A 21,164-nucleotide genomic window follows, 5' to 3' on the forward strand; every position below is an offset into this window, starting at 1 on the left:
CCGAAGTCGGCAGCTTAACAGACTGAGCCACGCAGGCGCCCCTTGATAGCATCAATTTTTAAAACTAGCTTGCTGTTTTTAGAACATGATATATGCTCACTATGAACAAAATTCGTTTTTTCTTTTTTTTTTCAAAATTTTCTTTAAATTATAGTCAGTTAACATGTAGTGTAATATTGGTTTCAGGAGTAGAATTTAGTGATTCATCACTTAGATTTAACACCAGGTGCTCAACGCAACAAGTGCCTTCCTTAGTACCCATCACCCATTTAGCCCATCCCCCCCACACCACCCTTCCAGCAACTTGAACAAAATTCTAACATGACAGAAGAGTACAAATAAGAAAATAAATACACACCTAAAAGTGCATCACCAGAGAAAACATCTGACAGTGTGGTGAACATCCTTTAGGCATATCTACCCATTTGTAGACTAGTGCAATTTTACATAAGGGAAATCACTCACTGTATACACTATTCTGAAACATGCTTCTTTTCAGTTAATCATTTGTCCCTGAGATACTTCCATACCCATCAATAAAGAACTACTTTCTTGTTTTACAGGCTGCAGTGTTTTCTTTTTTTTTTTAACTAAAAAAAAAAAAGATAATTATCGAACAATTACCCACCACTGGATTTGACTTAGGCAAGCCCTATAGAGGGTGTCTCCACCTTCCTGATTTATTTTCAGCCCTTAAGGGCATCATTGTAGATGAAAATCAGGGTGACATAATCCTGGAAGTTTACCCCATGGTTCTTGTTCCAGTCCAGGTCGTCCACGAGCTTTGCAATTTCAGTATCCTGCACCTTTGGGCCAATGGTGAACTCTTTCTGGATCAGCAACTTCAACTCCTTCTTGCTCAGGGTGTTCTTGTCGCCTTCCCTGCCCAAGTACTTGTGGAAGATGGCCACAAAGAGGCCAATAGCCTGATCCAGGGGGTACGCCATGGTTGGACGCTAGGTTCAGCGAGCACAGCCTGGAGAGCATGGAGGGACCAGTGGGCGGTGGCCAGCCTACCTCTTAGCCTACAGGCTTCAGTGTATTCTACTGAATTCATGTGTCACCTTGACACAACTTATCTAGGCTATTTCTAAATTTCTACCATTATAAACAAAGCCACGATGAGTATCCTGTGAGAGTATATCTATTCTCACTTATTCCTTTATTTCTTTTGGATAAACTCATGCATGTGTGATTTTGGGTCATTTTTATGAAAATTGCCAAACTATCCTCTAGAAATATTGTACCAATTTACATTCTCACCAGTAGGACATGAAAGTATACATTTCCTGAGACTATATCCAACTCTGAATGTTATTAACCTTTTCAATATTTGTTGAGGACCAAACAATAATATTTCATTAATAGTTTACTTAGCTAGTATTTGATTCCTAATAAAATTAAGCATCTCCTATGCTTATTGGTTATTTGGATTACTTCTTTTTATAAATTTCCTGTTCATATTCTTTTGTCATCTTTTTTTTGTTTTTTTCCCCCATAAAGGTATGTATGTATGTGTGTGTGTACATATGTGTGTGTGTATTAGCACTTTGTTATATATCATTTTCTGAAACATTTTTCTAATTTGTCACCTGTCTCTCACCCTTCCATATAGTGTGAATTATGAGTTCATTTTCTATTTGGTTGTTTGCAATGCAAAAGTTTAAAAGGTCAAAGTTAACAATCTTATCCTTTTTGGTTTCTGAGTTTTTGTGACATGGTTTTAAAAAGTTCGCCATATCTCAGGGCACCTGGGTGGCTCAGTCAACTAAGCATCTGACTCTTGGTTTTGGCTCAGGTCATGATCTCACAGCTGCTTGTGTTCAAGCCCCACATCGGGTTCTGTGCTGTCAGTGGGGAGCCTGCTTGGGATTCTCTCTCTCCCTCTCTTGCTGCCCCTTCCCGACTCATGCTGTCTCTGTCTCTCTCAAAATAAATAAATAAACTTAAACAACAATTTTTTAAGGGGTACCTGCGTGGCTCAGTTGGTTAAGCATCAGACTTTGGCTCAGGTCATGATGCAGTGGGCGGGTTCAAGCCTCTCATCAGGCTCTGTGCTGACAGCTCAGAGCCTGGACCCCTCTTTGGATTCTTTGTCTCCCTCTCTCTCTGCCCCTCCCCCCACTCATGCACTGTCTCTCTCTCAAAAATAAATAAACATTAAACAATTTTTTAAAAGTCTCCCATATCTCAAAGGGAAAAATATTTACCCATTTTTTTCCCTCTAGTACTTTTGTTCCATCTATCACACTTACATCTGTGATATATCTGGGAGGTATTTATGCAAAAGGAGTTAAAGTCTGGATCTGTATGTTTTTGTTTTTGTTTTTTGCTGGATGACTAATCTATTGTCCCAAACCCTTACTGAATGACCTTTCTTTACCACTTATTCAAAATGCTACCTTGGGGTGCCTAGGTGACTCAGTCTGTTAAGTGCCTGACTTCAGCTTAGGTCATGATCTCACAGTTAGTGAGTTCGAGCCCCCATCCAGCTCTGTGCTGATAGCCCATAGCCTGGTTCAGATCCTCTGTCTTCCTCTCTCTGCCCCTTCCCTGTTTGTGCTCGCTCTCTCTCTTTCCCTCTCTGTCTTGAAAATTAAAATAAATAAATAAATAAATAAATAAATAAATAAATAAATAAATATCTGAAAACAAAACAAAACAAAAAACCCCACAAAATGCTACCTTTATCTATAAATTAATATGATGAATATATGCAGTATAGTGATTAACACTGTATTTGGAGTCAAATAGATCTCAATAAAGTTTGATCATTTTCTTCATATAGCACTTCTTATTAATGTTTTCTTATGTAATTTAAATTTTTGTGGCTATTGAAATCAACATGCTGTCTGCCAACATATTTTATGATTAGGGATTTTTTTTTTTGTATATAAGCCAACTATTAATTTTATGTATATATAGATTAAAATAACTTGCAAAAATGACAATTTTGCTGCTTCTATTCCAGCTCTTATTGAACTCCTTGTTTTAATATATTAGTGGCCCCTTTATTTTACCCCAGACAATTCCCCAATGAGTTAAGGAAATATTCATCTAATTCCACTTTACTGAATGTTTTCATTGAAAATGGATATTAAGCTTTATTAAATGCATTTTTGGCATCAATCAAGATGAACATCAGTTTCTCTCCTTTGACTTATTAATATGGTGAATTGTATTAATACTTTTATTTAATGCTATAAACTACATTTGCATTTCTGGAATAAATCCCACTTGGTCATGGATTATCAGTCTTTTAATATACTTCTACATTCTGTTCAAGATATGCAAGATTATTTTTGCATTTATAATTTGACTCTAAATAATGTATCCTAACAGTCCCACCATTTTTTTTTGTTCTACTTCAAGTACCAACTTTGAAGTCAATTAATTTAAAATATTATGCTTTATAAAATGGAACTACTAAACAAAATCAGAAATGAGAGAGGAGAAATAACAACCAACACCACAGAAATACAAAGATTATAAGAGAATAATATGAAAAATTATATGCAAAAATATTGGACAACTTAGAAGAAATGGATAAATTCCTAGAAATATATAATCTCCCAAAACAGAATCAGAAAGAAATAGAAAATTTGAATGGATTGATTATCAGCAATGAAATTGAATCAGTAATGAAAACACTCCCAGAAAACAAAGCCCAGGACTACATGACTCCACAAATGAATTCTATCAAACATTTAAAAAAGAGTTAATACCTATCCTTCTCAAACTATTCCAAAAAATAGAGGAGGAAGGAAAACCTTCAAATTCACTGTATCAGGCCACAATTACCCTGATACCAAAACCTAATAAAGGCACCACACAAAAAAAGAGACCAATATCTCTGATGAACATAAATGCAAGCATCCTTAACAAAATACTAGCAAACAGAATCCAACAATACATTCAAAACTCATTCACCATAATCAAGTGGTATTTATTCCTGGGTTGCAAGAGTGGTTCAATATATGTAAATAAATCAACATGATACATCATATTAACAAGAGAAAGGATAAAGCTGTATGATCATTTCAATAGATGCAGAGAAAGCATTTGACAAACTACAACATCCATTCATGATAAAAATGTTCAGCAAAGTAGGTTTAGAGGGAATATACCTCAACATAATAAAGACCATATGTGAAAAACCCACAGCTAATATCACACTCAATGGTGAAAAGCTTAGAGCTTTTCTCCCAAGATCAGGAACAAGACGAGGCTGTCCACTCTCATCACTTTTATTTAACATAGTACTGGAAGTCCTAGCCACAGCAATCACATAACTAAAAGAAATAAAAGTCATCCAAGTTGGTAAATAAGAAGTTAAACTTTCACTATTGCAGATGACAAGGAGGTGAAAGACCAATACTCTGAACACTAAAACACTGATGAAAGAAATTGAAGAAGACACAAAGGAATGGAAAGATAATCTATACTCATGCATTGGGAGAACAAATATTGTCAAATTGTCCATGCTACCCAAAGCAATCTACAGATTTAATGCAATCCCTATTAAAATACCAATAATTTTTTTCACAGAACTAGAAAAAATAATCCTAAAATTTGTGTGGAACCACAAAAGACTAGCCAAAGCAATCTTGAAAAAGAAGAAGACTAGAGGTAGCACAATCCCAGATTTTAAGATATACTCCAAAGCAGTGGTAATCAAAACAATATGGTACTGGCACAAAAATAAACACATAAATCAATAGAACAAAATAGAGAGTCAATAAATAAATCTATGATTGCATGGTCAATTTATCTTTGACAAACAAGGCAAGACTATGTAATGGGAAAAAGACAGTCTCTTCAATAAACAGTGTTGGGAAAACTGGACAGCTATGTGCAATGGACCACTTTCATACACTATAGGGAAAAAAAAAAACCTCAAAATGGATTAAAGACCTACATGTGAGACCTGAAACCATAAAAATCCTAGAAAAAAGCATAAACAGTAATTTCTCTGACATTGGCAGTAGCAACATTTTTCTGGATATACCTCTAAGGCAAGGGAATCAAAATAAAAAGTAAAATTGACTATGGGAAAGTTTCTGCACAGAAAAGGAAATGATCAACAAAACAAAAGACAACCTACTGAATAGAAGGTGTTTGCAAATAATATATTCAATAAGGGGTTAGTATCCAAAATATATAAAGACCTTATACAACTCAACACCAAAAGACCCCAAATAATCCAATTTAAAAATGGGCAGAAGACATAAACAGACATTTCTCCAAAGAAGACATCCAGATGGCCAACAGATACATAAAAATATGCCTAACATCACTTACCAACAGGGAAATGCAAATCAAAATTACAATGAGATATCACCTCACACCTGTCAGAATGGCTAAAATCAACAACATAAGAAATAACAGGTGTTGGCAAGGATGTGGAGAAAAAGAAACCCTTGTGCCCTGTTGATGGGAATGCAAACTGGTGCAGCCACTGTGGAAAACCTTAACAAATTAAAAAGACAATTATCATATGATTCAGTAATTCTGCCACTAAGTATTTACTCAAAGAATAGGAAAATACTAATTTAAAAAGATACATGCATCCCTTTGTTTATCACAGCACTATTTACAATAGCCAAAGTATGAAAGCAACCCAACTGCCCTTTGATAGATGAATTAGGATAAAGAAGTGATATCTATATATCTATATCTATATCTATATCTATATCTATGAACATAGTGGAATATTACTTAACCATAAAAAAAGAATTAAATCTTGCCATTTGCAAAAACATGGACGGATCTAGAAGGTATAATGCTAAGTGAAATAAGTCAGTCAGAGAAAGACAAGTACCATATGATTTTACTTATATGAGGAATTTAAGAACCAAAACGAATGAACAAAGTAAAAAGAGACAAAAAACCAAACTCTTAGATGTAGAGAACAAACTGGTGACTATCAGAGGGGAGGTGGGTAGAGGGATGGGTAAAATGGGTGAAGGGAATGAAGACATTTATCATAATGAACACCGAGTAATGTACAGAATTGTTGAATCCCTATATTGTACACCTGAAATTAATATAACACTGTATGTTAATTTATACTGGAATTAGAAAAATTTTAAAAACAAAAATAAAATAAAATGTATAAATACATAAATAAATGAATAAATAAAATGGAACTACTATTATGTGTGAATTCTACCCTAAGAGAATGAAATGGTCTATATGAATTTTCTAAAGCATATTTGTGTACTATCTCATAATGTATAATTACATGAAAAATTTGAACTTGAAGGTATATATACAAGAGAGTTATACATATGTCCTACAAAATATGTGTACACAAACGTCCATAGAATTATTCATAATAGCCCAACTGGAAACAACCCAAATATCTACCAATTGACAACTGGATAAACAAAACATGGTATAGTCATACAATGAAATATTATTCAGCAATGAAAACAAATGAAATTCTAATACACACTACAACATAGATGAAAATCTTAAAAAGATTTATACAACCTGACTTCAAGGTTTTCTGTAATATATCAGTAAAGAAGAAAGCATAGTATTGAAATAAGGAGAGACTTATGGATACAGACTAATGGAACAGAATAGAAAATTTAGATCCACACATATAGAGTTAAGTGGTTACCAACAGACATCAAAGCCAATTAATTGAGAAAGATGGTCTTTTCAACAAACATTACTGGAACAATTTGGTTTTCATACAGAAAAAAATGAACCATAAATACTATAAACAAACATTAACTTGCATTAATATAAAAGCCCAAACTTCTGGAAGAAAACGTAGGAGAAAATCTTTGTGATCTTGGGTTAGGCAAGGTCAAAGCACAAACGATTAAAAAAAAAAAAAAAGGATAATTTGAACCTCATCATATTTAAAAACTTTTGATCTTTAAAAGACAGAAATTCTGAGCTTCCTTTCTTGCTGGTGATCTGAAGAGGTTGTAGGACTAAGGAAGGACTCATGCACTCATGGATGGGAGATAGATTCATGCACATTCTGAAGAGCAGTCTGGCAGTACTTAAACTAAGTACATGTACAATGTGTGGCCCAGCAGTCTTCCCCATGGGTGTACACGATATCCTCACACAAGTCCAGGAAGTGGCATGTATAACTCCTTTCATTGGGGTATTAATGGTGGCAGACACCAAAATGGTATAAAGCAAAAAAAGCAACTATTAATTTCTATAGAAAACTTTTTAGCATTCCCAGACCCCCAAAATAACCTCTTTTAGGCTTTTCTGATACGTTCGGACACATCTTGCTAACAGACGCACAAATAAACTGAGATAAAGCACAAATGTTCACGAACGATTCAAAGTTACAGCAGCTTGATGTTGAGATGCTGAGGGTAGTTCCCAGGAAAGAAGCCCACTAGGGTTACTCTTGCTGTTGGGGGGCAGAGATGAGGGGCATGACCCACAAAACAAACTCTGACCACTATTTGCACTTTTTGTCTTTTTTATAAAAGCGTAAGTCCTCTTTGGATTTCTTTCAAGTTAGCTAAAAGAGTTACTAATGTAGGTCTTTTGTAAGAGTGAAATGGCATAACATGAACTTTTGAGAAATGGGGGAAGACTGTATATAACATCAACCATAATCTTCAAACCTGAAAGCAATTCATCCTGGTAGATTCTACTTTTTTCAGGTTACAAAGAAGAAAATGACCCCTCTGCACCCATTAGGATGGCTATTTTTTCTTAAGGAAAATAACAAGTATTGGTGAAAATGTAGGGAGAAATCGGCACCCTTGTGCAATGCTGGTGGGAATGTAAAATGTTGCAACAGCTGTGGAAAACAGGTTGGCTGTTCCTCAAAAAGTTAAACATAGCAGTTTGCAGGGTGGTGGAGTGCAAAGGTCAGGAAAGAATTCTTGAGACATTGTATGGCTCAATTTATTAAGTTTATTGAAGTAGCACAGGGACAGTACAGAAAGACCTGCACTTGAGCTATGTGAAAGCTGGCGGTTATGTGCTTAGTGCTCAGGGGGGAGGGGACGGGACATGCAAGAAGTATTAGATCATAAATGTCTTCCTCGAATTTCTCCTCACAAAACTACTTTCACAAGATGTCTCTGGTGCTTATCATTCAGTTGGATATTAACTATCGGTAAGATTTACAAGCCGTCATGAGACCCATTAAGAATGTGGCAACCAGGGGCACCTGGCAGATTCAGTCAGTAGAACATGCGACTCTTGATCTCGGGGTTATGAGTGGGCGTAGAGATTATTTAAAATAAATTCTTAAAAAAAAATGTGGCGGGGCGCCTGGGTGGCGCAGTCGGTTAAGCGTCCGACTTCAGCCAGGTCACGATCTCGCGGTCCGGGAGTTCGAGCCCCGCGTCAGGCTCTGGGCTGATGGCTCAGAGCCTGGAGCCTGCTTCCGATTCTGTGTCTCCCTCTCTCTCTGCCCCTCCCCCGTTCATGCTCTGTCTCTCTCTGTCCCAAAAATAAATAAACGTTGAAAAAAAAAATTAAAAAAAAAAAATGTGGCAACCAGCACGTATTTGATCCTTATCGCAACTATGCAGGCTATAGGTCAGCCTTCCAGGCTAACAGTGAACATTTTTCTGCTTCCAACCCTCATCAGAAGTACCATATGACTCCACAGTTCCACTTCTAGATTTATATACCTCCAAGAGTTGGAAACAGGGACTTAAACATATATTTGTACACGAATGTTTATAGCAGTGTTACGGTAAGCGTAAGCGAAAGGTGGAAACAACCCAAATGTCCATGGGAATGGATAAACACAACGTGGTATATACATCCAATGGAATATTATTCATCTGTAACAAGGCATGAAATTCTGATACATGCTACAGTGTGGTTAAAACTTGAAAATATTATGCTAAGTGAAAGAAGCCAGACACAAAGGACAACTATTTTATAATTCCACTTATGTAAGATTCCTAGAATAGGCAAGTTCCTAGAAACAGAAAGTAGAGTAGATGTTGCCAGGGGCTGGGACCAGAAGGAAATGGTGTGTTATCGTTTAATGGATATAGAGTTTCTGTTTGGGATGATGAAAAATTCTGGAAATGGATAGTGGTCGTGGTTGCAGAATACTGGGAATGCACTTAATACCGCTAAATTGTACATCTAAAAATGGTTGAAATGGCAAATTTTGTGTTATGTCTATTCTTTCCATAATAAAGAGAGACAGCAAACACAAGGTTCAGAAGAGCTAAGTGACTTACCCGAGGCTATCTCCCTAGCAGATGCCAGAATGGGGATCAAACCCCTTCCGACTGCCCCCAGGGTGGGACTTTCTTGCCCTGCCCCCTACCATCTCCGTCCTCCTGCCATCTCAGCATGAGAGCTGAAACAAGGCAGAGGCGCCTCCTTGGACCTCAGCTGGGAACCTGTGCATCAGGCTACTCAAATTTTTCCAGGCTCTGCACGTGTCCACAAATGACCATGAAAGTACCACGAGTATTGATTTGGGGATTACAGAGAAATTTTAGCAAGTAGGTGAATTCATGGACACGCAATCTGTGAACAACGGGGATCGATCATACATTTTAAAAATGTATTTTTAAAATTGGCCAAGTTTTGGAAGTTATCTTCCAACAAAATGGGTACAGATTTATATAAGGTAGTCTCTCTCTGGCTTTACTTGAATGGACATTTCTTCAGCACACGTGGAAAACATGTCAAGCTCTGTATACACTCTTACATGCACGTAACATTCACCTGAGAAGCTTGTTAAAATGCAGCTCCTGGCCCTCTGAAGAGGTTCAAGTGATCTAGGATTGAACCCAGGCATCTGCATTTTTAAAAGCAAGCTCAGATGATTCTGACGGCCGAAAAGAAAAGAAAGTATATGGCAGTCCTAAACCTGGGCCTAACTCTTGTTTATGCACTGCAGCCAAAAACCACAAGTAACACATCTGTAAGTCAAACAGACTTGGTTTCTTGGCTGGTCTCACTGCAACCACACACCATGGAGACCACACACCATGCAGGAACTATGAGGGCATCTCATTAGGAAAGAGTTAGAAGGAACTTTCTATGGGAACTTGGCTCGTGTTAGACATTTTGGAGAAGAGTTCAACACAAGCGGGTGTCTGCCATGGATTGGATGCTGGCAGGAAGTAATTGGGTATCTATAATTGGGTACCTTGATCATTTTTATCTAGAAGGCAGGAGAAATGAAGAGGGGTTAGAGATGCCATTGGTAAAGAACCAGACCAGGAGTTACTCTGCTGGGAGACAGGATGTTTGATTGTTTTTATGATTTCATAGTGACCTTGTTTTTTGTTAAGCTCAGACCCTACTCCACAGTGGTCTTGCTTTTGTTTCACTTCATTACCAAGACAAAGTGCCCTCATCCAATGTTGGTGCTCTAAGAGATTGTTTATACTCAACAGGAAACCATCATGGCCTGGCCGTGAGCGCCATGAACTCTATGGCCCAGTTGACAGGACCAGGCCAGCTCCCAGCTCTTGAGGGTTATTTTGTTCTTTTTGATCTTCTTAGACATCAGTTGTTTATCCCATTTGCCCCTTCTTCCATGGTCCTGTCACTATCCCTCATTCCATTTTGCCAATGTCTTACCAGATTCAAATTCAGCAATCGGCTTGTCTAACATTCGCATAAAATGTCCCATGCTCAAAAGGGTACCAGCACCTATATTTCCTGATAACACATATACAAATGATGGGGAGAAATGCTCCCCAAACACTCACAGTAAAAGTGAGATGATACTTGAAGTTGCTATCTCAAAGGAAGAAATTTTGTCTTTTTTTTTTTTTTTATAGTTCTTGGCATATCATAAATGTTAAGCAAATATGAAATGGATTGTGGTGGTGAGCTTGGGGAGAAAAAGGAGGAAGCAGTTGTGTTAAAAGGAGTCAGAGGTGTTTAATCTCATTTTAAATCCTCAGAGAAACTATAACTACCTCTAACAAACAGCTTTAAACGAGTTGTGGTAAAAAGGTGTGGATCTAGTGATCAGAGGGTCATTAAGAAAACCATTATGTAGCCTAGATTTCTTAGAAAAACAGTACTTTTTAAGACTTTTAGGAGAGCCAAATTCAATTTCCAGTGGTTCTGGATCTACCTTAGACAGGATGGCTCAAGCTGATGGGTTTGCACAGTGATGCAAATGGTTAATAAAACCTAGATCTCTGTAAATGGAGTGACGGTTACCGTAAGTATGCTAATTATTAATAACTACAAATACTTGAGTTTAGGCATTCCCAGGATGCTTTTACTTGCTCGGAATCTGGGAAGTAGAAATGCCAAGCATTTACATCATAAAAAACAGGATTTGCCCATTGAAAATACCTGGCTTTGATCATATATTTGGGCAGTATCATCCACCAAAAATTTTTGAATTATTATCTCTATAAACCAAGTCTCTGATAGTTCCAAATAATGACTGAGTGTTTTAGTGACTGAAGAAGAAAATCTACTTTTACCAAAAAGAAAAGGTAAAGATGAAACTAGCCCAGGGAAGAGAGAGAGAAATCACAACAACTTGACAAATGAAGCAGCTCTAGGTAATCTATTCACAGCAGCTCTCCCAATTCTAGGTGATCTTTATTCCTCTCTGAAATAACAGACTCTCTGAAAGCTCTATTTTGAAAGGAAAAAAAGTTGTATTTCCAAATGTAGAACACTTAATTACTCCCTTAGTATCGTTACCTCTTAATTTCTCTAGATGTTGTCTGGAAAGAGAAATAGCATAAACATACAGAGAATTCTCTATTTTTTTGAGACTAGATTTATTTCAATCTTGATAGTTACATAGAAGCACATGATTACTCTATAAATGATCCAAGTAAAATATGTGTTTTAGGATCTTTATTGGTGTGTTGACAATACACATCGATTCAATGAAACCGTTTTATAAAAGGACACCCGTATGAAATAGACCAGTGGTGGGCAAATGTAAGTATATTTTAGTTTTGTTTCAAAAAACAAAATGATAGACTTGCCTGTTTACAACATTTAAAACTGAAGTATGTATCACGTAATTCTTTGGCTATGTATCACATTATTATTTGCCAATCTTCCCCATAAGAGATGAAAGATTGGAAATATGTTCTTCAATTGAGGAGAGTCTAGGTGGTTCCAGAAATGAATGTGTACAGAGCCATGTAGGTAGCATTTGTGGATACATTGGAAAGCATAGTTCTGTCAGGCTTCCGCCCATTTTCCAACCATACCTACACTTGGTCTGTGCCTCTCTGAGCCTTCAAAGTCCTGAACCTCTTAATTGTCATACAACAAGCTAGAGTTCACATACTTTGCTGGTAAAGTATACATGAACATGAGACGCTCTTCTACAGTTCTTATTTGCGTGGCTTTTCCTTCCTTCCTTCTTTCCTTCTTTTTTAAGTAGGCTCCACGCCTAATGTGGGGCTTGAACTCATGACCCTGAGATCAAGCGTTAGATGTTCTACCAACCGAGCCACCCAGGTGCTCCTATTTGCCTCACTTTTAAAACCAGGTGAATTGCTTATGTAATAAGTAAAAACAGCAAAATCTCTGTTGCATTTACTTGAACCACAACCGAGAATGATACAAAAGGAAAAAAAATCCTGATTAGGAGAAGGAGAAGAATGAAAAGGTGCTTCGATCTCATGCATGTAGCATTGGAATTTATATATACATAGATGATTTACGTGTCTTCATGAACTTAAAGCAGTTTTTCTGCAAGACACATATCTGCAACACGTTTTGAGAGCAGACATATCATGAAACAGTACAATCACGAGGATGGCATTTAGGTGTGTTCTCTTTCAGGGTTAACATACCACAATTTTCCTCAGTCTGTTCATGTGTTTAATTGCCTTCTGTTATTATTTTTTATGCAAGACATCTAGCCGGAGAATTGGAGCAATTACGTTTGGCTTGGATTCCCTCTGAGAACAGAGCCTACTAATTGCAGTGAAATTCACCCTTCACCTGCACTTTCAGTTGTCTGCCTCAGACCCGTGTACCCAGGCAGAATGTAGGGCTTGGGACATTGTTCAGGTAAACCAACAGCCTCAAAATAATTTGGAGGAAAAAATATATTTTCTAAAATACAATATGGTTGTGAATTTACAATGGTTTTGAGAACATACTTTACTCACCAATTGTTTATAAATGACTGCTCAGCACGTCCCTTGGGTATTTAATATTCACATAATAATATATGTGCAATACTAGTTATAAAAGTGAAAAATGTAGTTCAAACTACATGGAAAAGACTGAATCATTGAACGGAGTCGTAATATTTGGAGAATCATTGTAATGGTATTTGAGCAGCAGGTCCACTATTTTCATGTGACTGTTCAGTAGTAGGGAGATGGCAATACAGCTGACCTTGAACAACACAGAGATTAGAAGCACCGACCCCTGAGTAGTCGAAAATTTCAGTATAATATTTTTAAAATTTTTTTAACATTTATTCATTTTTGAAAGACAGACACAGAGTGCGAATGGGGAAGGGGGCAGAGAGAGAGGGAGACACAGAATTTGAAGCAGGCTCCAGGCTCCAAGCTGTCAGCACGGAGCCTGATGCGGGGCTGGAACTCAAAGACAACAGATCAAGACCTGAGCCAAAGTCGACCGCCCAACCAACTGAACCACCCAGGTGCCCCAATCTTAGTATAAATTTGACTCCCCTAAAATTCAGCAACTAGTAGCCTATTGTTGACCAGAAGGCTTACTAATAACATCAACAGTCGATGAACAAATATTTTGTACATTATATGTATTTTTTAAATATTTTATTTATTTCTGAGAGAGCACAAGCATAGGAGGGGCAGAGAGAGAAGGACAAGGGATGTAAAGGGGGCTCTGCGCACTGACAGCAGCGAACCTGATGTGGGGCTGAAACTCACAAACAGTGAAATCATTACCTGAGCCGAAGTCAGATGCTCCATTGACCGAGCCACTCAGGTGCCCCTGTATGTTACATGTATTAAAAACTGTATTCTTGGGGCGCCTGGGTGGCTCAGTCGGTTAAGCGTCCGACTTCAGCTCAGGTCACGATCTCGCAGTCCGTTAGTTCGAGCCCCGCGAGGGCTCTGGGCTGATGGCTCAGAGCCTGGAGCCTGCTTCCGATTCTGTGTCTCCCTCTCTCTCTGCCCCTCCCCCGTTCACGCTCTGTCTCTCTCTGTCTCAAAAATAAATAAAAACGTTGGGGCGCCTGGGTGGCGCAGTCGGTTAAGCGTCCGACTTCAGCCAGGTCACGATCTCGCGGTCTGTGAGTTCGAGCCCCGCGTCAGGCTCTGGGCAGATGGCTCAGAGCCTGGAGCCTGTTTCTGATTCTGTGTCTCCCTCTCTCTCTGCCCCTCCCCCGTTCATGCTCTGTCTCTCTCTGTCCCAAAAATAAATAAACGTTGAAAAAAAAAAATTTTTTTAAAAATAAAAAATAAATAAATAAATAAATAAAAACGTTAAAAAAATTTAAAAACTGTATTCTTACAATAAAATAAGCTAAAGAAAAGAAAATGTTGTGAAGAAAATCATAAGGAAGAGAAAATACATTTACAGTACCGGACTGTGTGTATCAAAACCAATCTGTATGGATACAGACCCGTGCAGTTCAAATCTGTATTGTTCAAGGGCCAACCACACACCTCAGCCAGACTGAAACATTTTTGTGTTTCTGATTTTGTCATGTTCGCACAGAAGCAGCCTTGCTGAGAAACACTAGGATGTAGACCATTTCCCCCATCCTTGTCAAGACTAGATATTCTCTTGTCTTTAGTTTTTACCTCTAATACTGACAAAGGAATGCTGGCTTCCCTCCCCTGCTCCCCACATCAGGTCCACCCTGCAGTTGGGCCAAAGCCTGCCCAGATTAGCTCCCAAAAGACCCCAGGACGGCAGTTCTAGGTGGGCCTAGAAAATGCACAAAGCTTCTATTGGGTCAGAGTTGCTTCTCTACAGTGATGCTGGTTTTATTTTTGTCTTCTCCCTGTTTTCCTGTAATAGTTAACTATCTTTATTTCTAAAAAACTATTTATACTTATATATTTTACTGTCGTGCTACCCCTATCATGTAACTTCTCATTTTATCACCAATTCCTAAATTTATTTATCTGACATAATTGTTAAATTTCATGTTCTTGTAAAAAAAAAAAAAGGATCTAGTTTGGATTTACATTATACTTAACTTTCCCTCTCCTTATCTTTTATTTAGTTGTACTTCTCCATTCTCCAGTACATTTTTCTCAGTTTAATAGTGTCTTGCTTGTCTGATCAAGAGCTACTCGACCCTGGTATTACTAGGGTCAAGGTCAATCTTTGGATTATCAATAAATAAGATTTTAACTTAAAAAAAAATAGTGTTGGTTAGTTTTCTGTTCAGTTCCATCATTTTAGCCTTGTCCCTCTTTCTATAGTATATTCTCTCTTTTTTTATGCATAGCTTTAGACATTTTTATCCCCTTAAGGAAAGAAGCTTGCATTTGTAATTTTAACCTGAAAGTTAAAAAAAAACTCACATAATCTGAATTGCTCAATCCTCAGTATTTTTTATACACAATATTGCCTATATGACTGTACTACAATGATCTTTTAGCATGCTTTGTGTTACCTTGATCTTTTTAACTATAAACAGAGAGTCAAGTTTCTTTTACCAAAGTTGGCTTATGGAATTGGAATTCAGTCCTAAACCTGCCTCAAAATAGATGAATAGGCAAATAGCAGCATATTTATCAGGACAAATCACTTCCAAAGGAAAAGGCTAGAGAAGCACTGTTTTAAAATAAAACTTCTGGGGGCGCCTGGGTGGCGCAGTCGGTTAAGCGTCCGACTTCAGCCAGGTCACGATCTCGCGGTCCGTGAGTTCGAGCCCCGCGTCGGGCTCTGGGCTGATGGCTCAGAGCCTGGAGCCTGTTTCCAATTCTGTGTCTCCCTCTCTCTCTGCCCCTCCCCTGTTCATGCTCTGTCTCTCTCTGTCCCAAAAATAAATAAAAACGTTGAAAAAAAAAATAAAAAAATAAAAAAAATAATAATAAAATAAAATAAAATAAAACTTCTGGTGGGCACCTGGGGGGCTTATTCAGTTGAGCATCTGACTTCCGCTCAGGTCACGGTCTCACAGTTCGAGGCCTGTGTTGGGTTCTGTGCTGTTAGCCCAGAGCCTGGAACCTGCTTCTGATTCTGTGTCTCCCTCTCCTCTCTCTCTCTCTCTCTCTCTCTCTCACACACACACACACACACACACACACACAAATAAATAAACATCAAAAAAACTTCAAGTAAAACCTCTGGAAACAATAACTTGCTTATCTCACATTATTATCTTTAATTAAGTGCCTATTGATTCTACTCATGCTGGCAGTTGGATTTGTGGGTTTTTGTTTTTCCTGAGGAAGGCTCTTCTGGACCTGCATGTCTTGGAGGCAATTCCAGCATGCCTGGGCTGAAGATCAAAAAACAAAATAAAATAAATGTAAGAATTCAAAATCTTAGGGAACAATATGGTAATTAAGACACATGGTAACTGGTGGCAATTGCTGCTTCCTTCCTTGCTCCTCAAGCTGTCACTTAGTCCTCTTTTCAGGCTGGCCTCTTTACCTATTTAACATCCAGATTCCTCTGAAACTGTCTGTTTTCTGGGGAAAAAAAGTTCCAGGCTCACCTTGATTTTTTTCCTGCCCCAAGACACTGGATCAGCTATTTTGAAAAGCTCTGCTTCTTTTTAATGGAAAACAATACTGGAGGATAAAAAAGACAAAATCGGGCACTGGAATGTATTTTAGATTGCTCAACAGGACTGCGGGAAGGAGGCAGATGACATCAGAGAAGACAGTCCCTAACATACTGTAACAGCAATAATCCCTTAACAACAACAATGAATTCATGTTGATGTTTCCAATTTACCTCCAGTTAAATTGAGTCCCTCTTGTATTGTTCTGCTAGGACAGCTGATTTTTCCACTTTAGTTAATGGAGCTCTGGTTTACATTAACATGCCACAGTACGGGTTGTCATACTATGCATCTTAATTATTGTGTTGTCCCCTAAAATGTCAAGTTCTTAGAATTCTTTGAATTTCATCTTTGGATGCTCAACCCCGGTGTCTGGAATTGCCTCCAACGTATGCAAGTCCACGGAGCTCTCTCTACCCCCTTCTCAATATCACCAGAAACACCGAGCAAGTATCTTTAAAACTGAAAGAAACCCACGCTTCCTCAGGAACACATCCACAGATCCAACTCAGCCTCATAGGCTAAATCAGTGGACACTTAGTCAAAGATAATAATATCCAATGGGCAAATTATTGGTTCTCCAAATTAGTTTGTTTTTCAACAATGCTTCTCTAGCCTTCTTCTTTTGACCTGATTTTTCCATTATGTTTTTTTTTTCCTCTTGCACTCTCATGTCCTTGTTTGTTTGAGTATTCCTTCATTTCTTTTCTTTTAAATATTTATTTATTTTGAGAGAGAGTGAGAGAGCACGATCAGGTGAAAGGGCAGAGACAGGAGAGAGAGAGTACCCCAAGCAGGCTCAGAGCTCTCAGCAAGAAGCCCAAAATGGGGCTTGATCTCAGGAACTATGAGATCATGACCTGAGCCAACATCAAGAGTCAGAGGCTCAACTGACTGAGCCGCCCAGATGCCCCACATATTCCTTTATTTCTAAGGCTGTCTTAGGGCTGAATTCCAATTTCAAAAGTCCTTGGATGCAGATCTATTGTCTCAGTGTTGTTCAACCCCAGTGATCCAAACCAGGCAAAAGATAATCTGAAAACAAAACTAAATTATAGCTAGAATCATTAGAAAATTAAGTTACGTGGAATAGAGAATTCTCTTCCTGGAAAGTTTACTCTGAACAACTTCTGCTGTATTTCTTGTTGATTCTGCTGTATTCCCATAAGAACCATTTCATAAAAGACAAAAGCCCAATTGAACTATATCATATTTCCATATCCAAATAACTTTTAGATATTCCCCTAATGGCATTATGTAATTCCCAGACACTTGGCCCATCTACAGACTCCTGTAGTTCAAGAATTTTTTTCACCCATTAAATTATAACGATAAGAAGTTTTAGTGCAGCATATCCAGGTTCTCAATGGATTAAAACACCCCATGCCTATACACCACTCCTGTACTTTACAATAATTGTCTAGTCACCACAGAAATAAATACTTCAATTTCCACTCCTCCGGTTGGCGCTCCCCCTCTGGCGTCAGCTGCGCTCCCGGGGAGGGGACCATGGAGTGGCAGACAGGACTGAGGCTGATGTAAATCAGAAGGCCCCTGACGCCCACCTCACCAAGGAACTACTGGACCTTGTTCAGCAGTCATGTAACTACAGGCAGCATCCGAAAGGAGCTAAGGAAGCCGCCAAAACCCTCATCAGAGGCGTCTCTGAGTTCATCGTGATGGTTGCAGACGCTGAGCCGCTGGAGATCATCCTGCACCTTCCCCTCTGTTTGGATGAGAATGTGCCCTACCCCTAAGTGTTTGTGCACCCCAAACAGGCCCTGGGGCGGGCCTGCAGGGTCTCCAGGCCTGTCATCGCCTGGTCTGTCGCCAGCAAAGAAGGCTCACAGCTGAAGCAGCAGATCCAGTCCATTCAGCAGTCCATTCAAAGACTCTCAGCCTAAACGGAGGACCCCTGCCCCACTCCTCGCTGAATCCCCCCACACCCTCCCCACCCTGGGGCTGTATATCATGTTGTCTGCGTTAGCATGTAGTACCTCAAGCCACCTTCTCTTATGATATTACGGTACTAAATCTGGTTTTTGCATTTTTGTATTATTTTTATTTTACAGGTTGTCATCCATATATTAATCCCCCACCCCAGCCCAATCTCCCATTCTACTCTTTCTGCCTTCTTATCGTCCCTTTTGAAAAATGAACTAATGCCAAGAACAGGCCAACACAGAGGTGACACCATTCAAAGGCAGGGAAGAGCCAGGATAGAGATCCGGTTTCAGCTTTCAGCCACTAGCTTCCTATGGTGTGTAGAACATGATGGCTATAAACACCGTTCACTTTGTAGCCCTTGTGCCTGGTGTACAAAATCATTCCATACAGTGTTTGCTCTCTATGAAGATTATGCGTCATCTGGAGAGACTGCATGTATCCTGTGAGGCTGTTAGGTGTATGTTCAAGTGTTATTTGCTAATCTGCTTCTGCTGTTTGCTTTGGTAATATGGTGTTATTCCCCCTCTCCCCCAACTCCTAAACATGCCCCTGAGGGCAGCAGCATGCCAAAGATGTGAGGCAGAATTCCAGAGGCTGCCTGGGGAAGTTAGACATGGGGCAGTTGACCTACGTCATGAAGGAGTCCAGAGTAGCAAGAAAAAACAGAGTCAACTGATGGTGGAATGAAGAAGTCTGGGCAAGTCATGGAGACCTGACTGGATGCTATAGCAGAGATGTTGGAGTCAAGGAAACATCCTTTGTGGTGAATGGAGATGTCTTCAGTGGACACTTGGTACCAGCTCTGAGAGCCCTTACCCCTGTTTCCTGCAACAATGTGCGTCAGATAGATGTATGTATTCTTTATTTTTTTTAATTTTAATTTCTTTTTTTAATTTACATCCAAGTTAGTTAGCATATAGTGCAACAATGATTTCAGGAGTAGATTCCTTAATGCCCCTTACTCATTCAGCCCATCCCCCCCCCAAAACCCCTCCAGTAACCCTCTGTTTGTTCTCCATATTTAAGACTCTCTTATGCTTTTGTCTCCCTCCTTGTTTTTATATTATTTTTGCTTCCCTTCCCTTGTGTTCATCTGTTTTGTATCTCAACATCCTCATATGAGTGAAGTCATATGATATTTGTCTTTCTCTGACTAAGTTCACTTAGCATAATACCCTCTAGTTCCATCCATGTAGTTGCAAATGGCCAGATTTCATTCTTTTTGATTGCCGAGGAATACTCCATTGTATATATATACCATGTCTTCTTTATCCATTCATCGATCAGTGGACATCTGGGCTCTTTCCATACTTTGGCTATTGTTGATAGTGCTGCTATAAACATTGGGGTGCGTGTGTCCCTTCGAAACAGCACACCTGTATCCCTTGGATAAATGCCTAGTACTGCAATTGCTAGGTCATTGGGTAGTTCTATTTTTAATTTTTTGAGGAACCCCCATACTGTTTTCCAGAGTGGCTGCACCAGCTTGCATTCCCACCAACAATGCAAAAGAGATCCTCTTTCTCTGCATCCTCGCCAACATCTGTTGTTGCCTGAGTTGTTAATGTTAGCCATTCTGACAGGAATGAGGTGGCATCTCATTGCGGTTTTAATTTGTATTTCCCTGATGATGAGAGATGTTGAGCATTTTTTCATGTGTCGGTTGACCATCCAGATGTCTTCTTTTTTTTTTTTTTTTTTTTTGGGACAGAGAGAGACAGAGCATGAACGGGGGAGGGGCAGAGAGAGAGGGAGACACAGAATCGGAAACAGGCTCCAGGCTCTGAGCCATCAGCCCAGAGCCCGACGCGGGGCTCGAACTCACGGACCGCGAGATCGTGACCTGGCTGAAGTCGGACGCTTAACCGACTGCGCCACCCAGGCGCCCCTCCAGATGTCTTCTTTGGAGAAGTGTCTATTCATGTCTTTTGCCCATTTCTTCACTGGATTATTTGTTTTTTGGGTGTTGAGTTTGAGAAGTTCTTTATAGATTTTGGATACTAATCCTTTATCTGATATGTCATTTGCAAATATCTTTTCCCATCTGTCAGTTGCCTTTTAGTTTTGCTGATTGTTTCCTTCGCTGCACAGAAGCTTTTAATTTGGATGATGTCCCAATAGTTCATCTTTGCTTTTGTTTCCCTGGCCTCCAGAGACATATTGAGTAAGAAGTTACTGTGGCCAAGGTCAAAGAGGTTTTTGCCTGCTTTCTCCCCTAGGATTTTGATGGCTTCCTGTCTAACATTGAGGTCTTTCATCCATTTTGAGTTTATTTTTGTGTATGGAGTGAGAAAGATTAGTTGGCCACATATTTGTGGGCCCATTTCTGGGTTCTGTATTCTGTTCCATTGATCTGAGTGTCTGTTCTTGTGCCAGTACCATACTGTCTTGATGATTATAGCTTTGTAATACAGCTTGAAGTCCAGCAGATGTATGTATTCTTTATCACATCAGAAGGACAGTGCTAGTGGGCCAGTCTTGTGAGCATTCTAATAAAGAAAGATAAGAACATTCGTAAAAAATATATGAATATATATGAAAGAAAAACATAAAG

At 38.9% G+C, this 21,164-nt stretch overlaps 1 protein-coding gene and 1 pseudogene across 1 annotated transcript; one reads left to right on the forward strand and one right to left on the reverse strand.

Moving 5' to 3' along the window:
• Window positions 1-598: 598 nt before the first annotated feature.
• LOC123582845 (protein S100-A6-like) lies at window positions 599-973 on the reverse strand. The gene has a single exon (XM_045449344.1). The coding sequence runs from the start codon at window positions 945-947 to the stop codon at window positions 687-689; it is 261 nt and encodes an 86-aa protein (XP_045305300.1). The 5' UTR covers window positions 948-973; the 3' UTR covers window positions 599-686.
• A 17,147-nt stretch (window positions 974-18,120) lies between these two features.
• On the forward strand, window positions 18,121-18,567 carry LOC123596370 (annotated as a pseudogene).
• The last annotated feature ends 2,597 nt before the right edge of the window (window positions 18,568-21,164 follow it).

The sequence above is a fragment of the Leopardus geoffroyi genome, chromosome B1, assembly GCF_018350155.1.
Source record: "Leopardus geoffroyi isolate Oge1 chromosome B1, O.geoffroyi_Oge1_pat1.0, whole genome shotgun sequence".
NCBI classification, from domain to species: Eukaryota; Metazoa; Chordata; class Mammalia; order Carnivora; family Felidae; genus Leopardus; species Leopardus geoffroyi.

Coding starts and splice junctions, on each gene's coding strand:
- LOC123582845 (XM_045449344.1), bottom strand. CDS start 947: ATGGCGTACCCCCTGGATCAGGCTATTGGCCTCTTTGTGGCCATCTTC.